The sequence below is a fragment of the Globicephala melas genome, chromosome 5, assembly GCF_963455315.2.
Source record: "Globicephala melas chromosome 5, mGloMel1.2, whole genome shotgun sequence".
Lineage (NCBI taxonomy): Eukaryota > Metazoa > Chordata > Mammalia > Artiodactyla > Delphinidae > Globicephala > Globicephala melas.
The window spans coordinates 82,569,246-82,594,177 of NC_083318.1; the positions used below are offsets into that span (position 1 = coordinate 82,569,246).

A 24,932-nucleotide genomic window follows, 5' to 3' on the forward strand; every position below is an offset into this window, starting at 1 on the left:
AATGATAAATTTTACTAGTTCTTTTAGTAATTTATTTTTTGCATGAGACTAATAGTTTATTGCCTAAACTTTGCTATAGGAGAGGATATTTTCACTCATAAATTGTAACCCGAAGTCTGATTTTGGAATTGATTTAATGTTTAAAAATATTTTATTTCTCTGATCCATCTCATTACCACAATTTTGGGGATATCTGAATTGTTTTAATCCATAGAGCTTTCATGAAATATTGTATAACAAAAGAGTGTGCACATATAGCATAACAATATAGTATAAGAATAGCACAATAGAGTAGAATTTTTTAAATAAATATTATTTTTTTAAATAAATATATACTATGTAGTTAATTATTGTTAAAACACTTGTCATTATTTTGGGGATTCTTTTACATTAGCTTTGATATTATATATTTATATATAATTTATAATTATATATTTTGATAATTATATATCAAGATGATAATTTTTATGGTTATAGTAACTGCTGATTTTATTTTAAATCACTACTGTTATTAGGAGTAAGTCAGTTTTAGCTGAAAAACAACAATAATTATAACAAATTATAATGAAATAGCAAAATATAATATGTATTAATTTTATATCATTAATTTCTTAAAACTAGTTTTCTAAATAAGTTATTTAAGAAGAAGTGAGCTCAAATTTAGGTATAAATGTTGATTCCTATTTATGTTATTATTTATGTCAGATATTTCAGGGGCTTTGAGAAGAAGTGAAAATGATGAGAAAACAGAGTCCTAGATTTTAAGTCTGCAGTAAGGAGTAAATGTAGATCATTTTATTCGTATCTCTCAAGAGTTGGCAGAGGATCAGAAAAAAATTGTCATGACCAAATCTGAGCAAATTGCTGAAAATATTTAACTGTGGTACATCTTTTTTTCCCCTCATTCATCTCATCCACAAATACTAAATACTCACAAGCACTTCACTAGCCTTTCTGTGGTTTCCACAGCAGGAACCCACTCTCCTCCACCCTTATTAAAAGCTATGATATATCATTCCCAGAATCCTCTCCCCTAATCAAAAATCATTGTACTATGTACAATGTCCTTTTCAGCTAAATGCTACAAGAGCAGGTGTGGCTTCTTGATAAGAGCCTAATTTATTATTTCTCTAAGAGTATTTGCATTTTAATAATGAGAAAACAAACTCAACCTAAATGAGTGAATAACTAATTGTGAGAATGAGGACACAGAGGTAAAACCACGGAGAAAAATTAATGTCACCACTTTTCAAACCATGTCTTATGCATTATTATCTATTCCTCCCATTTTGTACATTATTGAAGAGAGTAAGAAAAGCAAGAAAAAAAATTCTTTTCTGATGTAATGCTCAATGTACAAAGAATTGACAATCAGTTGCTTCTGGAGAGCAAAAATAAAGTTGAAAGAAAGAATGGATAAAGGAAACAAGATTATTATTTATGTAAAATATATATTGTTTTGCAATGGTAATTTTGGTGTTTTGTGGGTGAAGTTGGGTTCAGAGGATAATTAGGGGAATCATAGAAATATGAAGAGCCTGGATTATAGTGTGTCTCAACAATATTTGCAGCAGAAAAATCAAAATTACATCTAAAAGTTTTGTAGAGAGATATTCTAAAGTGCTTACAGAGTTGCATATAATTGATTTTCCATATTTGATTTTTTCCTTGTAGATTTTGTGATACCAGAATATATTCAAGGGAAGTAAATTGTGTTGCAAGTCAAAAAGAATTTATACAAAAAGAGGGGTGATAAAATACTTCTTAGAACATAGTTTAAACATGTTTAAACATGACATAGTTTAAACATGTCAAAACTCAGCAAAATCAGATTTTCCACAAAGAATCATTACCTAATTTTGGAATATATTATGTACACATTGTGAAGTGTCTTGTTTTGCTTGACATATTTTGTTTAGTGTATTAGGGAACTCAGAATATTAGTAGAAAGAAAATGGAGGGAGTAGAAGAAAAAGTTATAATTGTTAATGGTTAGTCTGCAAAAGGGATGATTCATCCATTAATAATTAAGAATTAACTGTAATCATATTCAGCACAGTTCTAACATATTATCTTCTTACCAAGTGGTAATCTGGCTCTACATAACTACAGAAGGTAAACCAACTTTAATGAATAATACTTTTCTTCTTCTGTGTTGAAAGAGTGTATAGATCAGTAAATGAAGAACATGAAGTTTTGCAAACATAACATTTTATTAGCAAAAACATTAGCACTTGCAAATAGGATACATTTTCTGGTTGAATTTTATATTATACAAGATTGACCCACGAATTTCCCCTTTGTTTCTTCTATATAATTGATTCTACTATATACTGGTAATTTTAATATAAAATAATTTAAAATAGATTAGACTTAAAAACAGTTTGCTTATTTTTTCTAAACTGTTTGCACATATGTATTTGTGATAAACCTGAAACTCACACATATGTTTCCAGTTATTATGAATGAAAAATTTAACCTTGAACTATAGGGTGTTATGCTCATAAGAATATGGTAGGAATCTTCAATTTAGGTGATTATATACAAGCTCAATAAACTCACTAGTTGTTATATTCTGTATTAGAATCAATTTCCTAAAATGTATATCTTACTATCATATTTTATTAGTAAAAGTTCAATGTGTCTTGCCTACATTAAGAAGTTCCAGGATTAGCAGGCCTTTTAATTATATTTACTTATTTTTATTCTTTTCCATTATAGTTTATTACAAGATATTGAACATATTTCCCCATGCTATACATTAGGGCCTTGTAGTTTATCTATTTTGTACACAGTAGCTTGCATCTGCCAATCCCAAGCTCCTAATTTATCCCTTCCCCCACCCCACTCTCCCCTTTTGTAACCATAAGTTTGTTTTCTAGGTCTGTGAGTCTGTTTCCGTTTTGTATCATATTTTAGATTCCACATAAAAGTGATATCATATGATATTTGTCTTTCTCTGTTTAACTTACTTCACTTAGTATGATAATCTCTAGGTCCATCCATATTGCTGCAAATGGCACTATTTTATTTTTAATGACTGAGTGATATTCCATTTTATATACCACATCTTTGTTATCCATTCGTCTGTCAATAGACACTTAGGTTGCTTCCATGTCTTAGCTATTGTAAATAGTGCCACTGTGAACATTGGGTGCATGTATCTTTTCGAATTAGATTTTTCTCCAGATACATGCCCAGGAGTGGCATTGTTGGATCATATGGTACCTCTATTTTTAGTTTTTTAAGGAACCTCCATACTGTTTTCCCTAGTGGCTGCACTAATTTACATTCCTACCAACAGTGTAGGAGGATTCCCTTTTCTCCACACCCTCTCCAACATTTGTTATTTGTAGACTTTTGAATGATTGTCATTCTGAATGGTGTGAAGTGATACATAATTGTAGTTTTCATTTGTGTTTCTTTAATAATTAGCAATGTTGAGCATCTTTTCATGTGTTTTTTGGCCATCCGTATGTCTTCTTTGGAGAAATGTCTATTTAGGTCTTCTGCCCATTTTTTGATTGGGTTGTTTTTTGATTTTGTTGTCGTTGTTGTTATTGAGTTGTATGAGCTGTTTGTATATCTTGGAAATTAAGCCCTTGTCTGTTGCATTGTTTGCAAATATTTTCTCCCAGTACATAGGTTGTCTTTTCATTTGTTTATAGTTTCCTTCACTGTGCAAAAACCTATAAGTTTGATTAGGTCCTATTTGTTCATTCTTGCTTTTATTTATACTGCCTTTGGAGACTGACCTAAGAAAACTTTGCTACGAATTATGTCAGAGAATCTTTTGCCTATGTTCTCTTCTAGGAGTCTTATGGTGTCATGTTTTATATTTAAGTCTTAAAGCCATTTTGAGTTTATTTTTTGTGTGTGGTGTGAGGGAGTGTTCTAACTACAATGATTTACATGACACTGTCTAGCTTTCTCAACACCAGTTGCCAGAGAGACTTTCTTTTCTCTATTATACATTCTTGCCTCCTTTGTCGAAGATTAATTGACTGTAGGTGTGGGAGCTTATTTCTGGGTTCTCTGTTCTGTTCCATTGATCTATATGTCTGTTTTTGTGCCAGTACCATGCTGTTTTGATTACTGTAGCTTTGTAGTCTTGTCTGAAGTCTGGGAGGGTTATGCTAGAAGGCCTTTTAAATTTGTCATCACAATTTACAATTTTAACAGAGTCACAGTGGAACTTATGTTGCTTTGAAATGTGGAATTAAAGTTCTTACATTTACCTAGTATGTCTGTATTGGACATAGTCTATGCTACTATTACTTGGTATTTGTGTAGTTTGGTGCCTTGGCTCCTATAAGACAGCAACTGTGATAAAGTTTTCCTATTTGCCTAATTCTTCTTGTTATTATTTAATAAATGTTTTCCAGTGGATAATGTATAAAATAGCACTGACTAATAAAGGCATGTATGAGAAGGAAGAACTAGTATATTAATAAAAAGGGCATATTTTTAAAAAATCTTTAGGGGAAAATGTACATAGCAAACTATTAGAATTTTGATTATTTCCAATTATGTATCTTTTCACTTTTTAAGAAAAATATTATAACTATTATGACATATAGTGTTTTAAAAAGTTAAAATTTTTCTTTCACACCAGAGCCATGGATTTATAACCATATCACATTTGAGAAAAGGGAAGAAATCAAAAATATTATATAAAATGGGAGCTGTGTAAATATTTACAATGAAATAAATGACAGTAAATGAGTTGCAAAAAAAAGTAGGAGATATCTTAAGGAGGAAAAATAAAACAATCAGATATTAATCTAAATACATATCTGAATAAATAGCAAGTGTGTGGTTATTATTTTGTTCACTCATCAATTTATTCTTCCATTTGCTCACATTTACTGAGTAGTTAATACACAGAGAACATTAGACTTGGTTCAACATAGGTTAACAATGAAGGCATCAAAATAAATGAATTGCAAGATTGCTGACTATAAACAATATGCACACATGGAAAAGTAAAAGGCAGTGATATATTTACAAACTATTTGCTTTAAAATTCTAAATAAAATAATTTGTAATTTATTCAAGCAAGTGGTGAGTACACTTGTACAATACTAGGTGCTAAAAAGATAAAAGCATAACCTGCCCCTCTCAGAGCCAACACAGTAGTGGATGTTATTAACTAAATTATTAATTCTATATACATATATATCTATGTGTATTTACACACACATACACATAGAGGTTCATATGAGAGCTTTTTACAAAGTGTAGTGTATAATCTGTTCCTTGTATGAAATGGTGGGGTATAAGTTGTTCAATACAAACTTCACAAAGGATCTTGTCATGTACGTGAGTCATGGGTGTTTATTAATGTATCAGGGACAGGAATAATGAAAGTTAATCTATCAAGGGCAAGAATGAGGGAAAACACGACTAAAGAATGAAATCATGGAGTTATATGGCATGTGGAGCTAAATATATATCTAATAAAATAATGCATTTCAGAAATAATAAAGAATATTTTGTAGTCAGATTGATTTGTATCAGATTCAGACAATGCATATGTGAAGTTAAATAGAATGATCTAAAGAACTGGACTGAGGACAATTAGTATAGAGCCCTGTTTCATTCACAAAAGTAGACTTTGTTTTCATTCAGAATTACTTAATAATTACGCCAGAGTTTTCTGCATAATCATCAGGTAGACTTGTAAAACTTTCTGCTTTTAGCAGTTTGTAAGTTGGTAAATGTGCAGACAATTGGAAGAATTACTGAGTTTAATTTTTCCCCCAAATTTTACTATATTTCAAATAATTCTACTCATCCTTTATAGATGAGTAGAACATTTTGATGAAAAGATTTAGAGAGCTAATGACTTGATTATGGGAAGTTATTTGATTTATTTAATTTAATGCCATTATGCATATAATATAAAAATAAATCATATTTTCTACATGACAAATCCTTAAATGCAATCTATTTGAATGCTTAATAATGTCACAACTAGAGCATGAATAGCAAATTATATAAATAATACATACCAGAAAATTGATAGCAGATACTGTGACTTGCCTGTTTCCAAATGCTAGAAAGCAGAAGAAGATGTTATGTAAACACTCATTTTTTGGATTGGCAAACTATAGATATAATTCAGGAAAGGTTTATTGGATATCACTACCCTCTAATAAACAGTACTATGTGATATGTGATATGTACTATCTGACCTTTTGCAATGATACTTTTGCAATCTAAAGAGATGACAATATTTTGCTTTCTATGTATACTTATCTTCTAGTGACCTAATGATATTTAGAATATAAATGGAGTCTATTTATAATTTTTATTATTAAACTATTTGAAAACAGATTTAATATACCTTGTTTGTCATTTTAAAAGCATATTAGTATGACCTAGTGTGTAATTGCACTCAATAATATCTCTTCTTTTTAAATGTTCAACAATAAAAAGAAAAATGCTAATAATAGTAATTTTTATTTTTGCATTGATGTTTTGCAACAGGCAATATTTTAAGTGTTTTATATATTTTCACCATAAAAACAAACACATGAAGCAAATATTATTGTTCTCACCTTACAGTAAAAAATTATACTTTATATAACTTGCCAAACCATATAAAGAGTAATGAACAAAATGGAATTTGAAACAGAGTTCTAAATTCACCTTGTTTATAGAGGAGAATTTGGAATATACAAAAATAATGAAAAATAAAATTATCTAATAAGCTCATTATCTGTATTAACAGTTGCATTTCTTCTAGTTTTATGTAAATTGCATTTATTTATATAAACACATCTACAAATAAAAATTAATGTAAATACTCATTTTGAATCGGGTTTTTTACATAAGAATATATTTAAAGACTTTTACGATATTATTAAATATTCGTGGTCAAAGGTATGATAGAAACTACATCACAATGTATAATGTGGCTAGTCTTAAAACATTAAATATTATCCAATTGCTGCATAATTAGAATTACTTTAATTTTATAAATAATAGTACTGTTTCAAACATCTTTCCATATAAATCTTTTATTTAAGTTCTATTTCCATGGGCTAGAAACTTAAGAGGGTAATATAGTTAAATTTTATATAAGTATTTATGCATGGATATATGTAAAACATGTACATGTATTGGAATTTTTTTTAATAAAGTACATATATATTATTATAAAATAAAATATATTAATGGAGACATTTTTGAAAGACATAAAAGTGTAAAGGGAAAATAAAATTCATCCATGGAAAACCAGTTAATATTCAGATTTTTCCCTTTGGAAATATACATATTTGTTATATACTTTTACCATATTTGATAGAATTATTTTATAATCACTTAGTCCCTTAATATTATGTTATACACATTTTGCCATATAATTAAATATTTTTCTCTAGCTAAATCATAATAATTAGTTGGTATTCATCCCTATAGAGCATAATTTTTAAAAATTTGTATCTACTACTAGACTAAACTTCACTAATTCAACACTAGTTTTTAGTAATTTATATGGCAGGCTATGTGACTGTGGATAAATTAATTATAAATAAACACAAATGCAGCCCTTATCTTAATAGAAATTATTTTCTGACAAGGAAACAAATACTCATCACACGCTAACAAATGAAAGCATGCAACTTTAATGTGTTACTGAGAAGGATCTATGCAATATTTAATATAAGAGCTAAAAAGAAAGATTTGTTGTAATCAGGGAGATCAGGGAGAACTTTGAGTACATGACTGAACTTTTATCTAAAAAAATGAATAGATATTAACACAGGGATGAGAGGGTTCAGAACATTTCATCAAGACTGTGAAGATATGCCTTGTTTCAATTTTTTCATGAGAAAAAATAATGATGTGGTATAAAGGTACTGGGCCAAAGAGTGTAATTTTAAAGTATTTTTATTATTTCCAAAAAAAGTTACAGATAATATAATTTGAAATAAACTTTCTAGAAAAAATGTTAGATACCATTAAAACCTTATATAATGTTTTTATAATTTGTATAATATTTCACATTTAGATAGGCAAAAATATAGGTCATTTTTCCTTGACTGTTTTTGATACTAAATATTTTTGTATTAAACTTCCTGAACATATTCATTCCAGTTTATGGTTAATGGAATATTCCTGCCATTGGGCAGTCCAATTATGATAATATATTTTTCTTATTTATTTTAAATATTGTTCAAGTATGTAAAGTGACCTCCCTAATGGTATATGCGTTGGAAATACATACCAATATGTTGTTTTTCATTTAAGTACTTTGTGTGTGTAAATGTGCAAATGCTATTTATTTTGTGCAGTCAGATCTGTTGAGAATAGGGCTATAAAAAATGTGAAACTGTTAGTGTAGAGAATACAGAAAGAGGTGAAAAAAAACCCCAATTGATGTAAGGGGCAAAGCACAATGTAAATTATGGCAACATAAAAATAACGGAAAATTAATTATCATATCTGTAGTAAGGACAAAATATCCTGAATTAAACACTTGAGTATGTAAGTCAAAAGAACATATACAAAGTGAAAGCACAGAAAAATATGATGAAGAAATTAAACACGCATAAAAAATACAACCACTGTTTCTTCTAATTGTGAGGATGAAATGAAGGAAGATTACATTGTAAGCATTCAGGTTTTAAAGAAAATTTTCAAGGGAAATAATTTAAAAATTGGCTCAACTATTCTACAACTCTTAAGTACCTGAACTTAATGCAGCATATAATTTGAGTACAGTGTTTTAATATAAAGGAATTTTTAACTTGTTTAATTAGTATGTTTGTTTCATTTTCCTTAAATATGATTATTTAATAAGATTATAACTACTTGGCTAAAAAAGCTCTGATATGTACTGGTTACTCTTTTGTCACTTTGTCATTGTCTTTTCTGTAATGTATTTTTACTTTTAAATTCAATAGTTATTTAGGAATAGGTTTTTAAGTATCTAGTTTTAAAATTTTTATTTAAAAATTTTTTATACTTATCTATGTTTTCAGGTTTAGTTCATCTCATCTAAAGATAATGTAGTTTGTACCGTTTTTTTCTTTTTTTTGGATTCCACATATAAGCCTATTTACAAAACAGAAATAGAGTCACAGATGTAGAAAACATACTTATGGTTACCTAGGGGGAATGTGGGGAGGGATAAATTGGAAAATTGGGATTGACATATATACACTACTATATATAAAATACATAACTAATAAGAACATACTGTATAGCACAGAGAATTCTACTCAATACTCTAATGACCTATAAGGGAATAGAGTCTAAAAAAGTGTGGATACAGGTATATGTATAACTGATTCACTTTGCTGCACAGCAGAAACTAACACAACATTGTAAATCAACTATACTTCAATAAAATTAATTAAAAAATAAAGATAGTGTAGTTTGTACTAGTTCTACTTTGAAGGAACAGCATTGGATTTTTACAATCTAATATATAATCAAAAATTTTACTCTATAAATTCTAATCAAAGAGTTATAAAAGGGGAAGAACAATCTTTAAAAATCTTAGGCAGAGATAATGAATGCAAGGATCGAACTTTTTGTAGCATTTATGCAGAAAAGTGAAATTCTAAGGAAAAAATAAAACCTAACAAATGTCATAATCACATGACAACTTAGATCCCATTATTTGCCTGCAATGTGGGCTAATTATCCTAGGCCCCTCACCACTATTGCTATAGACTGAATGGTGCCTCTCAACATTTAGATGTTGAAACGACAATCTTCAATATAATGGTGTTTAGAGATGGACCTTTGGGAAGTAATTAAGTTTAGATGAGGTCATGAGGTTAGGGCCCTTTTGATGGGAATTAGTGTCCTTAATAGAAGAGATGCCAGAGAGCTTGCTTTCTCTCTCTCCACCACGTGAGCACACAGTGAGAAGGGAACAATCTGCAAGTCAGGAAGAGAGTCCCCACCAGGGAACCCAATCTGCCAGCACCTTGATCTTGGACTTCCCAGACTCCACAATTGTTCCAGTTATTTGCTGGTTGTGAGTGAACTGAATAAGAGATGTGCAGTTATCAACCACCATCAGATGTCACTGACCATGATGTGCATCCATTATTTATAGAGTGATATGTGGACTAAAGAGCTAGCTGCAATTGTGAAATTACAATTAGGGTATGTGGTAACTGAATTTGAAGCATGGTTTTAGGGGCTGGTATTATTTAAATAAACCATAAAAACTGAAATCCATGCATATCAGAGCCATGCAAAGCATGCAGTGCATGTATATGATATTCACCCTCCACTTGGAATAGGTATTGTAATGCTCTATATATTTTCACATTATTTGAGTCCTACTTACATCATATTCATTTAAGAGTCTTAAGCACAGTAAAATTAAACTTTCAGAGCCTTATTTTCCTAATATATAATGGGGAATATTAACACCTACATAATAATATTGTTTCTAATTACAAAAGAAATAGCAATTTTACAGTTCTTGACAAACAATAAGTGTTCCATAAATATTTTGCATATATGACACAGTTAACCTCTATTATTTTGTATCAGATATATGAATGTAGCATTTTTCAGAGGCTCCTCTTTTTAAACATACTATGGATAAAAAATATCTTTTAAAAAATTTTTCTGTTCATGTTCTAAACTTAGAAGGTACATCTTCTGTTAAAATATTTTTAAAAATCAGCTAGAGTTTTGTGAGATCAGGGAATTTTCTCCTTCAATATTCATAGTTAATTTGTTAGTATTTAGAAGAGTTAAAGTTCTGAACATTGCAATCATTTACTGTGATTGCTGAACTAGATTTGCTGATTTTGGCAAAAACCCTGAATAATGTAATTCTCTGTGTCAGTGCTTCAAGAAAAGATATTAATTTATTTTAATGTCTTTAAGATTTATGTTATTTTATAAAATCTAAAATAAAGCTTGAATACATCATTTATATCCATTTATTTTCAAACTTTATAAACTAGAAATAGACCACAAAAAATAACTCTCAGGGGCTTCCCTGGTGGCGCAGTGGTTGAGCGTCCGCCTGCCAATGCAGGGGACACGGGTTCGTGCCCCAGTCCGGGAAGATCCCACATGTTGCGGAGCGGCTAGGCCCTTGGGCCATGGCCTCTGGACCTGCGTGTCCGGAGCCTGTGCTCTGCAATGGGAGAGGCCACAACAGTGAGAGGCCCGCGTACCGCAAAAAAACAAAAAACAAAAAACTCTCAGTTAAATATGAAATGTCAACACATAACAATAGGGCTCTGCTGTGTGTGCCTTGTGAGCTACAGTAAAAGCTGAGAAGAGAAAGGTCCACAGAAGATAAAAGAAATGTAATTCTTTGATCAGGACAGGTATGTTTCCCCCAAGATAAGGAGCTGAGGATTTAGATTTGGTTCCAGTGTGCAGTTCACTAAATTGCTTCATCTGAGTCAAGGGACAAGACATTTAATAAAGTTATAAATAGAGAACAATATGTCACAGGAAAAAAAAGCCTCTATTTTTTTCTTTTGAAGTTATATTTAAAATAATAATTTATTTATTTTAAAAATCCTGATGGTTGTACATGATTATGTGATTATATGGCATGTTTCTTTTTCATCTTTACTCTTTCATTTTACTGTCTGTCATTTTCAAGGTTTATAATCAACTTACATTTTTTGCTAGAGTTTCTATGGAAAGAAAATAAATCAAAATATGTCAGTCAAATTTGGTCTTTTAAGCCTACATAAAAATTTAATGGAGTATTATGAAAGCAATTTAAAATTGACATTATTTTCTTATTCCTCTATATGTGCCATGTCGTTCATTATCTCTATGTAGTTTAGAACAGAGTTTTGATGTTGGCAATTTAGTATGGGTATAGAAGAATAAATTCTACATACATGGTGGTGTATACCGTGGGTGATTAATGTAGTAGGCAATCCAAGAAGTGAATCCCCAATAAAAGGCACAACTCTACAAATAAAACACAATAAAAGTTAGGGAATATATATATATATATATATAATATATATATCACATCATTTGAAGTCACCCCATACATTTATATGCCACACTGCAGCATTTTGGTATAAAAAATGTTATAAATTTTCTAAGCTAGTTAAATGGAATGCTTCTTCATTCAGTAAAGTAGCATTTTAAAAGTATCTATTTGATATCACTAAGAAAATGCATTTCTTTGCTCAACACTTGTTAATATAAATGAGGATTTAGAGAAATGTAACAATATATTTTATGAAGATTTTTCAAGAATAGCTTTTGTCTATCAAGTAGTATATAGGAGTGAAGTAATAAAAATAATAAACAGCTATTTTCCAACAGTAAATGAGTAAAAGAATGAATTATTTAATCATTAGTAATAATGTTTCTTGATTGATTATAGAGGGAAATGGCCTCATTTTAGGTGTACTAGGCTATGTTGATGATCTTACATGACGAATTTTAATAACTTCTCTCAAAAGAGAAGCTAGTCTAAATGATTTTTTGAGGTTTGTAAAAGTTCTAGAGTTTACTGTTTCATTATAATGACAATAGAATGTCTGCTTGTTGAAATTCTAAGAAAACAGATATTTGCTAAAACTCAGGAATATTTTAGTAAAGAAATAATTCATTCTGAAACTAAATTTTAAATTGGAAAAAAAATAAAATAAATTTTACTTTGAATTGGAAAACTGAATTACACCATGTTATCTAATGTACATTTCCATTTCAATGTTCCAGAACATTTCCCGTTTTCTTGATAGTTAATTGATGGTTAATAACATTTGTATTTACCATTTTGGGGAAGAGCAAAGATATTGTCATTACACTGACACCAATCACAATTATAGGGTGTAGCATCATCATTTTAATCACACAAATGTATATTTATAAGAGGGTTTATATATGAGATTCTTCCTCTTCAAGTGGCACTTAATCTGAATTCAGTGCTAAGTATTTCCAAAATTAAAGGTGCCTAAAAGTATGTAACTTGTAACGTAAGGTCATGCCAAATATTTTATGTAATGTTATTGGTTGAGGGCAGCTCCAATGAACTAGATCGCTCAGGAAATGGCATTTCAGGAGCGGAATGTTTAAGATATGCTGATAAAGCTGAATAGAAAAATCTAAGCTTGAGAGAAATAAACATGATTTAATGATGATGTAGATGATCCAATACATAAAATTTCTCAATAACAATTAAAATTACAAAACATATCAGTTCCCACCTTTATCAAATTTTTCAAAGGTGTATGTCCTGCGGAAACCTTGTGAACAAATAAGGTTTCCAAAAGGTATCGGATATAGTGTATACAATGACAGAAGCAGGCCAAGCTAGAAAGAAAATAAAACACAAACACATTAAATTCCCTTCCAAAAAATCTGGGTCACCTTATATATAAGATGTTTTAATTTTTTTTTTTTTTTTTTAGTTTACTACAACTTTCTTTTTCTTTTTTTCTTTTATTATTTTTTTATGTGGACCATTTTTAAAGTCTTTATTGACTTTGTTACAATATTGTTTCTGCTTTATGTTTTGGTTTTTTGGCCTCGAGGCATGTGGGAATCTCAGCTCCCTGGCCAGGGATTGAACCCACATCCCTTACATTGGAAGGCAAAGTCTTAACCATTGGACCACCAGGGAAGTCCCTTTTTCTTATTTTTGAAGTTACATCTTTTTTAAAATTAATTTTTACTGGAGTATAGTTGATTTACAATGTTGTGTTAGTTTCTGCTGTATAGCGAAGTGAATCAGTTATACATATACATATATTCACTGTTTTTTAGATTCCTTTCCCATATAGATCATTACAGAGTATTGAATAGAGTTCCCTGTGCTATACAGTAGGTTCTTATTAGTTATCTATTTTATACATAGTAGTGTGTATATGTCAATGCCAATCTTTCAATTTATCCTTCCCCCACTTTTCCCCCTTGGTAATCGTAAGTTTGTTTTCTCATCTGTGACTTTATTTCTGTTTTGTAAATAGGTTCATTTGTATGCTACAACTTTCTATTTATCAGGAAATATTGTTTCTGGTAACCAAAACACAAGTTTTTTTGATATTTTTATTTTCTAGAAAATTTCTAAATTTATTTAATAATAAAAGTACTGTAACAACAGTTTCTATAAATTTACTTCTGATGACTCTCAAAATATTTCATAACAACAGTCATTAACTGTATGTTTACATCTGCCCAAGGAATATATATATAAATATAATAATTGTAAATATGCTCATTTCAAAATGCCTTAAGACTGAAGCAGAAAATTTACAACTTTAAAAGTATTCAAAACATACTTACAATGCATTTGACATTTTATAATATCCAAAATACTTTTTTCATTGTCTGATTGTCCTTTAGCAAGTACCATAGACTGAAAAAGTTGGAATTTCCTTTCCTATGGAGTCAATGCAGCTTTTGTTTTGTTTAGTTTGTTTTATGTTTGGTCTTTGACTGCCTAACATATTGCAGTATTTTGTGTTGCTTTGTTTTTGTTGCTATTCTAACATATCACCTCTTCTTGTCATTTATATAACTAATATTTAAAAAGTAAATGTCAAATATGATTTATAGAAGCATGTTTTCTTGTTTATATTTAAAATATTTTCTATTAAAATATGCATCTATTTTATTATAAATAAACCTGTAAAACTTCAAAAACTATAATTGTTTTTCAAGAAAATCAATAAGGATCAAAGATCATATACTTAAATGTATAAAGGTTAAGCATAAAAATAAGCATTTCATTTACAATATGTAAAATCAAACATTGAGTCTACACTGTAAGTTTATATTAAACACAATGAATTAATGATTTCTGGTATTAATAAGAATGACTTTAGGGAAAACAAATAATTAATCAAACAAAAACAAACCAACCTGGCTAAATCATTAGGGAATAGATCATTATTCATTAATTCATAAAAATATAATTGTGCACCTATTATGGGAGAGACATGTTCTGTGTGATGTGTATATCTAAGAACAATAGACAAATTCTGAAAGAAGTGAGAAAACAAAGTGTAGATATTTGGGGACAGAGCTTTCTAGACAGTAAGAGAAGCAAAAACAAACATCCTGATATAGGAGGTTGCATGTGGGTTCAAAGGACTGGTAAGAGAATCAGCATCTCTCTTAACTTCTTGGTTCTTTTGAAGAATATTTATATAAATACTTGAGTAGTAGAATTTTCCATTTTGTAAGAAAGCAGAAAAATTATCTTATGCCCAGCAATGTAGCAGAGCACTGAATGAGAAATTTTAATTTAAACTATGATTAAATTAGTTCACATATTTAATTTATATTTCACCATTAGGGCATAGATATTAGCATAGCAGCTAGCTATGACTTAATATCTGGATATATACCACTTTGCACATTATTGGACTTTGCACTTACTAAGTTTGATTTCATTCCAAAATATTCTATTTAATTATGGTTGACCTCCCTTCAAACATCAACTCTTTCTCTTTCCAGTGCTAAACTAATTGAACATCCATAAATAGGCTTGGGTCTCTTTTTCCCAAATGTAATGTTTGAAAATATCTTATGTTTCATCAAGTAAGTTTCAAGGTATGAGGACTGTGAAAAAAGACACTTTATAGAGCTGCAAGGGAGGCAGTGTACCAGGTTTCTGTTGAGGAAGAATATGAAGGCAATGCTCAGATAAAAGGTTGACGATATAAGAAATTTGCTAACAGTGGACTTTGAATTGCAGAGGGCACAGTGGAAGGATTCCAGGAGTTGAGAAGGGCTCAGGAAAGGCAACAAAAAGAAGATTTTAGAGTTTTTTTTAGATGGAGTGTGGTATATGAGGGGTGACCTGACCTCTACTAGACACTCAAATTTCAAAAGTAGTTTGTGTGTTTGTGTGTATCTCCTCTGAATGATTTAATATAAACTTCACATATTTGCTCCTTAGGAAGAATGTGGGACAGATACATTTATCACTGAGAAGTTATAAAGCATGCTGTGTTTGTGTTTAAGAATAATAACCAACTGTCGGTCAATTCCTTTGAGAATGCTGCTGGGGAAAAAAAAAGTGTTCTTTTTTCATGCTGTGATATATATCTGGTACACATTATATGTTTGATCTAAAAAATGAGGGCAAATACATTCACCTATGAACACTCCATCCCAGACTTTCTAAATGAATTGGGCATTCTCTTAACTTAAGAAAAAGAAAGGTAGACTTTAACATTCCAAAAGGCCCTGAGCAACTTGCCAGATACTGACCTGACTATGATCCCTGAGATCCAATCTCCCCTTGCTTCTCTGTGCCTCTACTCTCCTAGCTTTCTGTCTGCTCCTACAAAGCATCAAACTGCTATGTACCACAGATAATTTCCATATGAAGATTCCTCAGATTTACTAGTTAAAATCTGACACGTCCCTTCAGAAAACAAAGAAAAATGTTCAAACATAACTTTCATAGAAAAGCCCATTTCAGAACTCACATCCAGATCAGGTTCCTCTGTTTTTATACTCTAAAAGTGCCTACTATAAAATAAATTTTCATGTAACTGGTTCATGTATTTATTCATACAGAACATTACTATTGAGTATTTTTTTATAAATCAGGTAATGTGTTAAGCGGCAAAATTGACTGAGCACCAAAAGACACCCGTTATAGAAATTAAACTCTATAGAGGGAAAGACACAAATGACTATGTAAATATATAATTTTAAAGTAATAAACTGTATAAAGGAAAAACATTTTAGTAACGTATTTCTCATTGAAGGAACAGGAATGGCTAATACTAAGTAATATTGAGCTCTATTTGAAGTTTGAAAAAAATAAAGAAGAGGGAGGCAATGGAGGAAGAGGGATGGTGTGTAAGGGCATGGTAGGTGTCAGGACAAGGGTGGTAATTGTGGCTGGAGTACAGAATTAAGAATGAAGGAAAGACAAATCTGAGATGAGAAATCCAGGAGTCAAATTATTCTCTGTCTTCTAGCATCCTTATGACCTGAATTTTGCTTTTTAATTCACTTAGAGTTTAGTCATTTGTCCAGGTTCCTTTTTTTTTTTTTAACAAATTTCTAACTCTACATGTCAATGTAGCATCTTGAATGATTATTCTTTCTCTTTAATTTGTTATTTGATATGAAGAGAGAAAGAGAGAGGGAGACTATTTCCACAATACGTGAAGAACTGTAGTTATATATTCTGCTTTGATAACTGTCCTGGTTAAAAGTAAAATTTAATTTTGTAATTTTTAAAACCTTTTTCTTCCAGTTTATTAGTTCAGTCATTATTTCTTTTCTACGCAATGTTGCCCATGTTTTTAGGGAAGTATTAATATTTTGAGTCCTATATATGGCCTCTCAACTTTGTAATATTAAGCTTTTCTCTTGTTGATTGTGATCATTATTAACTGAAATTACCTCTGCTTTAAGGTATACTTAAAGTATTAAGTATATTAAGTAATAGTTCCTGTTTATAAACTTAAAAGTTAGCATGCATACATTACTTCTTGTTATCTAAAATATATTACCCTAAAATTCAATCCACTATAATTGTGTTTACAAAAAATATTTATTAGCATAATGTCTGTACTAGTTTGTCTCCTCCTTAATCTATATGTTCCATGTATATGTATTACTTACTGTACTACTGGGTGACGTAATCTTCTAGAGCTCTCTTTCATGTCATATATATATGGGATCCTCAAATAAAAGAGGAGATATATTAGCAGAGGTCCTGTGTATTCAGCCAAAAATACCTAAAAAAAGAAGGTGATTTAGATTAAACAGTACATTTTATAGATATGATTAAGATTTACTTAGGACCATAATAAGCATGTCCACAGACTTAGCCTGCTACGTAAATTGGTGAAATGGACAGGTGAGCATCTATTCTTGAAAAAGAACTAAATTAAGTGCTATCACAAATAGCAAGAAGTCTTCCTTGGAAGAATTAGCCAAGTGTTAAGGAAAAGGACAATCATAAATGGTTAATTTAACTAAAAATATTGAACATAATGATTTCTTCATAAATAGTAAATTGGAATTTTTATTTAATCAAACAATCATAAATGCATTTCTCATGTCTCTCCAGCCCCATACAAATGAATCTTCTGTGTTAACTGTCTTTGTCATTGAATGGAATGGGAAATAGTTTCTCTTTCTTTCTTTTAATCTTTTTATGGCCATGTCATTTTGAACTCAATTGATTTGACACTTATTCAGATTGAAATAATTTACTTCTCATTTTTGGAAATTTTAGATTAATTCTAATGAGTCTGAGTGAGTAGTTTTATAAGATTGACTTCTGAATTCTGGAGCTAAGTGGCAACCATGTATGTGGAGAGAGATATCCAATCTACAGAGACACAATCATAAAAATTGGAAAGATAATTGAAAATGAGACCTTGTGATTGCAGAAAGATAATTGGCTTGTTTTCTAATAGTTTTCTGAATCTGGTGACTGTCAATTATTTGGTTTTGTTTTGATGCTAAAACCAGGTTAAAGTCACATTCTGAAAATTTCAGGCAAAAAAGCAAAAATAATTTCCTCTATGGGTGTTCAAAGAGAAGATAAAGAATACAAATATGACAATGATTAATTCGACTGCCGTTACTACTTTGCTTTGTCTTTGCCAATTTTTATCATTTTTCTAAGGTAGGAAACTTGAAATTGTACATATTTTGCTCAAAAATACAGGTGTTCACATTGATTATTAATTATGCTCTTATCTCTGGTGAGAATTTTGTATAGCTACATGGTTAAAATATATGATATATGAACATACACATATAATTACATATATATGTATATATACATACATGTAAATTGCTATTTATACATGCAGGTTTCTTCAGTTATACTTTTTCTAAATGATATTTATTATCTCATGAGGCAAGAAAGACGTCTATGTGAGGATAAGAACAGTGCAACGTCCAATAAATTCAGTATTAAAGCAACATTTTTACTGAGAGAAGAGACTATATTAATTTATGGCATACAACATTCCTGATTATTCAGATATGGAATAAAAATGTTTATCACTTTTTTTTTTTTTTTTTTTTTTCGGTACGCGGGCCTCTCACTGTTGTGGCTTCTCCCATTGCGGAGCACAGGCTCCGGACACGCAGGCTCAGCGGCCATGGCTCACGGGCCTAGCGGCTCCGCGGCATGTGGGATCTCCCCGGACCGGGGCACGAACCCGTGTCCCCTGCATCGGCAGGCGGACTCTTAACCACTGCACCACCAGGGAAGCCCTGTTTACCACTTTTGAATATCTGATAATATAATCTAGTTAATAATACTCTAGAACAATTAGGATAGTGATTGTTTTATTACAACAAAAAGTTTAAAATATCTATTTCAATGCCTCTGACCTAGTCAAGTCAATTTTGAGCAAGTTCTATTGTAATATGTCAGAAATGAAAAATGTTGTAAACAATAGTTAACCTGACCAAATGTCACTCTTTATTAAGTTAGTAAAAATGTTATCACAAATATGAAACTTTTTTGGATCAGAGAAAATTAAACTACAATCTTGTCTCCATCATCTCCTAAAAAAAATCAGGGGAGCCTGCCAGCTTACAATAATATGTTCTAGAAGACCCAGCATTTTATCACAAATATTGTTCATGCTGAAACATGGGGGTTAAAAGAGTACCGAAGTATGAAGGATACATCCGGACCTGAAAGAACTGGAGGATAATAACAAATAACTTTTAGACAATGCATCTTTCAAGCAAAATGTCTATTTGGGTGCAGATAGAAGGAATAGAGATGTTTGATTATATTTAGGAAGTAATCAGAAAATAGATTTAGAGTAAAGAAAAACAAGAGCCATGCAGAGAAATATTAATAAAACAGACTTCTGAAACAGGAATTGCTCTTCTTCTACCAAAAAAGAGTAAAAACAAGACTAAAGCCAAAGTAAACATACAAACATATGTATTTACAGGTATACAGCCTAAGCAAAGCAGGTGAATTTACAAAGACTGGGAATTCCATAATCTAAAAGTTTAATAGAGATTCTATATTCAAAATAAGCAGATGCACTTTCTTTTTACTTTGAAGATATATACTACTTTTAAATTCCAATTTATTTCTGACATCAAGTTATTTTCATGCATCTCCTTATAGAAAGTTCTCTGTTTTAAACTTAGGTGTTGCTTTAAATGTAAAATCCATTATTTCTACTAGGCAAGCTATGTAATTGGGATTTTTGGAGCTTCTGTGGAATATTCAAATTGGTATATATCTAAATTGAAAAGGAAGAAGGCAATAAGCTGTTTAGAGAATATAAATTGAAACATTCCGCTGCAATTGTTGTGAACTGATTTAAGACCCTTGTACTTAGACTGCACTTAATGTATTTCATTCTCCCTTAATTTTTTTTTTTAGTCCTGTCATTATTAGGGTGGTGTTGGCTTTACTTATTTTCTAAAATAGCAATTGACAGTCAAAAGCAAAATAAATTGCACATTTCACAGTTTTTGGAAATTGCTGACAAAAATAAAGTAGTGCCAACCTTAATTTTCCAAAGATAGGAGAGCTACTAAGTAAAATTACAAAAACATTTCCCAGTAGTAATATCACTTTTTACTCAGTGAATACTATTGAAGGTAATATGATACTAGAAGGGTTTTCTTAAAAGAAAAAAAAAAACTATTATATGTATAACATATAATGGAGAATTCTATTCCCATGTTATTCAAACAAACCATCCTAATGAGATCAGCAAGAAAAATTGATCGAAATGTTTTTCAGCCTCCAAAGAGCTACTGAGTCACTGAAGAATTAGAAGGTCAAGATGTTTTAAATGGAGCTCCAGAGAAGTGATTGACCTGGGATTTGAAGCTTGGTAACAGCCTGATAAAAAGACCAAAACTTTTGAGGGTGCTTGAGAATGGAAGTACAAAAATTATTGCTTGGTATCTTTCAAAGACAGAGGTGGCTCTATAAAATCTCCAGGATTTGGGCTGGGATCTAGAAGAGTTACAACTTAGGAGTGAAGATGAGTCAGAAATAGATCTGTCTTCATAGATACTGAAGCTCAGTCTGAAATCATTTTAATCATGGATTGGAATGAGATGACCTGTACACAATAGTGCCATTAGTCCATCTGCAGAATGATAGATTATCTTTGAAAGACAATAACATCATCCTAGGCCTCAAGTTATCTTTAAATTTATTCACATAAATTTTCCCACACTAAGTCAGAAATATGAAGGTATACAAGGAGTGAAGATATTTTGACCATAACGAAGGACATTGAAAACAGGAGAACTAAAGATTCACATAACAGAATTATCAGTTAGATTTAGAAAACAATCTTTTAATGTTCAAAGAAAAATAAAAGATTGAGAATTGAGGCAGATATTTGAAAACTCTGAAAAGTATGAAAACGTAATATAAATCCCAGAAGGAGAATACAAAGAGAATAACAGACAATCAAAAGATGACAAGATTATGCTAATTTTTCAAATTAAATATATATCAAACCATAGACTCAGATAACACATAAACCCAAAGCAGGATAAATAAAACCACAATCATAGCTATGTACACCATAATCAAACTTCTGATAATCAAACAAAAGTAGAATTTTAAATAAGCCAGGGAAAAGACTTAAGGAGTACAGTAGACTTTTCAACAAAAACAATGGGAGTCAGAAGTCAAAATAATGCAGTTTTGTGAAGTAAGGACAAAAATAACTGCCAACATGTATTTTTTTCTGCAAAAATATTCTCAAAGAATAGAAGTTAAATAAGTTCAATAAATACATTTTAAGATGAACAATAATTGAGAGAACTCATCAAAGACAGAACCAGAATAAAGCATTAAAAGTGTTTTTAAGGAAGAAGGAAAATGATACCAGATGTAAGCTCAGTATTAGAAGGAAAAACGAAATTGCAGTGAAAAGGATAAATTTAAATAAAGATTGGCCACGTGATATTATAGTAGTGGATTTTAACTTTAAAGTATATAATTAAAATATATCACAGTAATAGAAAATTCAGGAGGAGCCTAAATACCTTAAAGGTATTCAACTCTCTGTGAAGTATTTTCACATTAATAAACAAACAATTTTTACTAGTATTTAATATTTTAAAGATGCATATTATAATCTCTTGGGTAATCACTAGAGTTAGTGAAAAATAAGATATAACTACCAAAATACCAGAGAGGCTAATAGAAAAGATAGTATGACAATTAATCCATATGGAGTAAGAAAAAAAAATAGCCAACAATAGATTATAGGACACATGAGGCAAATTAAAAATAAACATTAAGTTTGACAATTAAAAAATAGATAATTCTTTATAATAAAAAACTATGATTAAAACGTAAAATATTAAACTATTAAACCATTAGAAGAACTCATAAAAGAAAAACTCCTGGCAAAAGTTTCTTACATATGATAGTGAAGGCAAGATCCTTAAAAGAAAACATTACTAAATTAGGTTGCATTAAAATTGAAAACTTTTTGTACAGCAACAAAAGTCCTGTTAAGAGGGTGAAAAGACTAGTTAAAACTGAGAGAAAATATTTGCAAACCACGTATCAGACAAAGAACTTGTATGTGGAATATAAATGTTACTCTTAAAACTCAACAGTGGTCCCAGAGAAATAAAAAACTATGTTCATACCAACACCTACACTCAGATAGGTAGTAGCTTTATTTGTAACAGCAAAATACTGACAACTAGTCAAATGTCTGTCAATGGGTGAATAATTAAACAAACCCTGTTACATACATACAACTGAGTACCACTCACCAATAAAAAGAAGCTAAGTATTGATATACATGCAACAGCCAGTATGGATCCCAAGGGCACTATGCTTAGAGAAAAATAAATGTCAATCAAAAAATATTTGATTCTGTTTATATAGCAATTGCCACATGACAGAAATATAGAGTTGAAAAACAGATTGGTGGTTGCCCCAGGATAGGAAAAAGAGTGTGTGAATACAGAGGGGTAATATGAGGGAGTTCCTTTGTGGGAATGAATAATTCTGTATCTGATTTTGGTGGTGAATACATGAATCTATGCAAGAGATAAGTTGCATAGGACTATATACACACATGAATGAATATAAAAATAGTGAAAACTGAATAAGATCTTTAGTTAATAGGATTTGTGTGATGGGGATTATTATATTATTATAATAAACCTTTCTCCTAAGTCTTCCAATAAGTTCCATGAGGCAAGAGTTTTCTCAATATTCTGTAACAAACTCTTATTTCATGAAAATTATTAAAATCTTAATTTTGACTTTGCTAAATTGAAGAGATTATTTCTTACAAAGAGAATACTTAAGATAGGGCTTCCCTGGTGGCGCAGTGGTTGAGAGTCCGCCTGCCGATGCAAGGGACACGAGTTCGTGCCCCGGTCCGGGAAGATCCCACATGCCGCAGAGCGGCTAGGCCCGTGAGCCACGGCCGCTGAGCCTGCGCGTCCGGAGCCTGTTCTCCGCAACGGGAGAGGCCACAGCAGTGAGAGGCCCGCGTACCGCAAAAAAAAAAAAAAAAAAAAAAAAAAGAATACTTACGATAATGCTTTTATTATAGGAGTACATTTTAATATTTTATGAATGTGCAAGAACGTTATGTGTGGTAAAAATATAGCTTTTATTGTATAATTTGGTTGATATAAAGTGGGTGTGACTGCAATATAATGTGTATATTTTTAGCATTTAATAGGACTGACTCATTTGGAGCAAAAGAGTGTGTGAACCATAGGGTTGATTTTAAAATATCCAGCCTATTTTCAGAGTTCTCTTTGTCACCTAAATGACTTTCTTCCCAAGTAAGCTATAATTTTCTAGTACAATTATCATAGAATTCTACCTTAGCACTTTTTCTCCTCAGTGCTTATCCAAATGCTGCAGCTGGAATTTCTTATGAACTCACAGTTATTGTCACTCACTCTGATATTATTTCTGTAGACAGAATTCCCTTTTCATTATAAATGTGGACAAAGACTCTGTGAATATTTTAACCTTCGAAAATCAAAATCTGCTAGACTAAAATCTCTTTTAGCAAAGGTCTGTAGATATCACATTTAAACACTAAGCCCTTTGCTTATTTGATGCATGTATTAGTAGGTTGTTTTGTAAACATTATGATATACTTCACAAGGATTCAGAATACTATAAACTCAGTTTTTAGTGCAACAAATTAGTACTCAGAGGCTCAGAAAATCTTGGAAACTAAAGGAACCATTTAACCAAACACACTAAAAGAATTATCTAAATACAGGAAGATAATGTATGTTAAAGGAGAAATTGCTGGAAAAGTAAAGCATGTGACAACATTTTGATTAATGAATGTAAACTGGAATTTCTCCTTTTGAGAATTAAATAACAATGTATAAATTATCATGTGTCTGTAATAATTTTAAAAATTGATTGTTTAACTATAAAGGGAAAACTCAAAGCACTATGCTGGCAAAAGAAAGCCATTTTGAATAGAAAATATTGAAAGTAACCATATCACAAATATTAAATAGAAGGTAATCAGAAAAAAACTTTTAAAATCTGAACAATATAAAAATAGGTTTAATTTAATTGAATAATAGAATGATTGCACTAGTCAAAATTATTTATCAGATTAACTCCTTAACTGCCTGTCACTAAATATCACATAGCTTCATAGCTTCTTTCTACTGAAGATATTCCATCTATTCCATTACTCATGAATATGTCAATACTTGTGAAGTAGTGTCAAGTATTTTATGTTTCTTAGTCCTCCTGTTTTTTAATATGGTCTTCATTCTTCTAATGTTATTGGATTCAGTTGCCACCACTTTGAAAACACCTCCTTCAAGAAAGTCAAAAGAATGCCCCACCCCTCACAACACAAAGAAGTCTTACTACTTCACTCTCAGTCTTTAAAATGTCCTCCCCACTGCCTTGGAACATTTTTTATTGAATATTCTCTCTCCACTCTTTCCAAACAAATGGGTCTTCATTATCCCGAGGCTCTTAGAAGGAAAAGTTGAAGAAACACTAT

General features: G+C 30.7%; 1 protein-coding gene across 1 annotated transcript in view; it reads right to left on the minus strand.

Annotated features, from left to right (window-relative positions):
* The window catches only part of TECRL (trans-2,3-enoyl-CoA reductase like), a 92,136-nt gene that overhangs the window by 14,239 nt on the left and 52,965 nt on the right, over positions 1 to 24,932 (minus strand). Inside the window, exons 5-8 of the mRNA XM_030880732.2 lie at positions 17,563 to 17,678; positions 13,176 to 13,281; positions 11,850 to 11,922; positions 6,015 to 6,058 (exon numbers count right to left, since the gene is read on the minus strand). Coding sequence (XP_030736592.1) covers positions 6,015 to 6,058; positions 11,850 to 11,922; positions 13,176 to 13,281; positions 17,563 to 17,678 — 339 coding nt within the window. The remainder of the gene's footprint in view (positions 1 to 6,014; positions 6,059 to 11,849; positions 11,923 to 13,175; positions 13,282 to 17,562; positions 17,679 to 24,932) is intronic.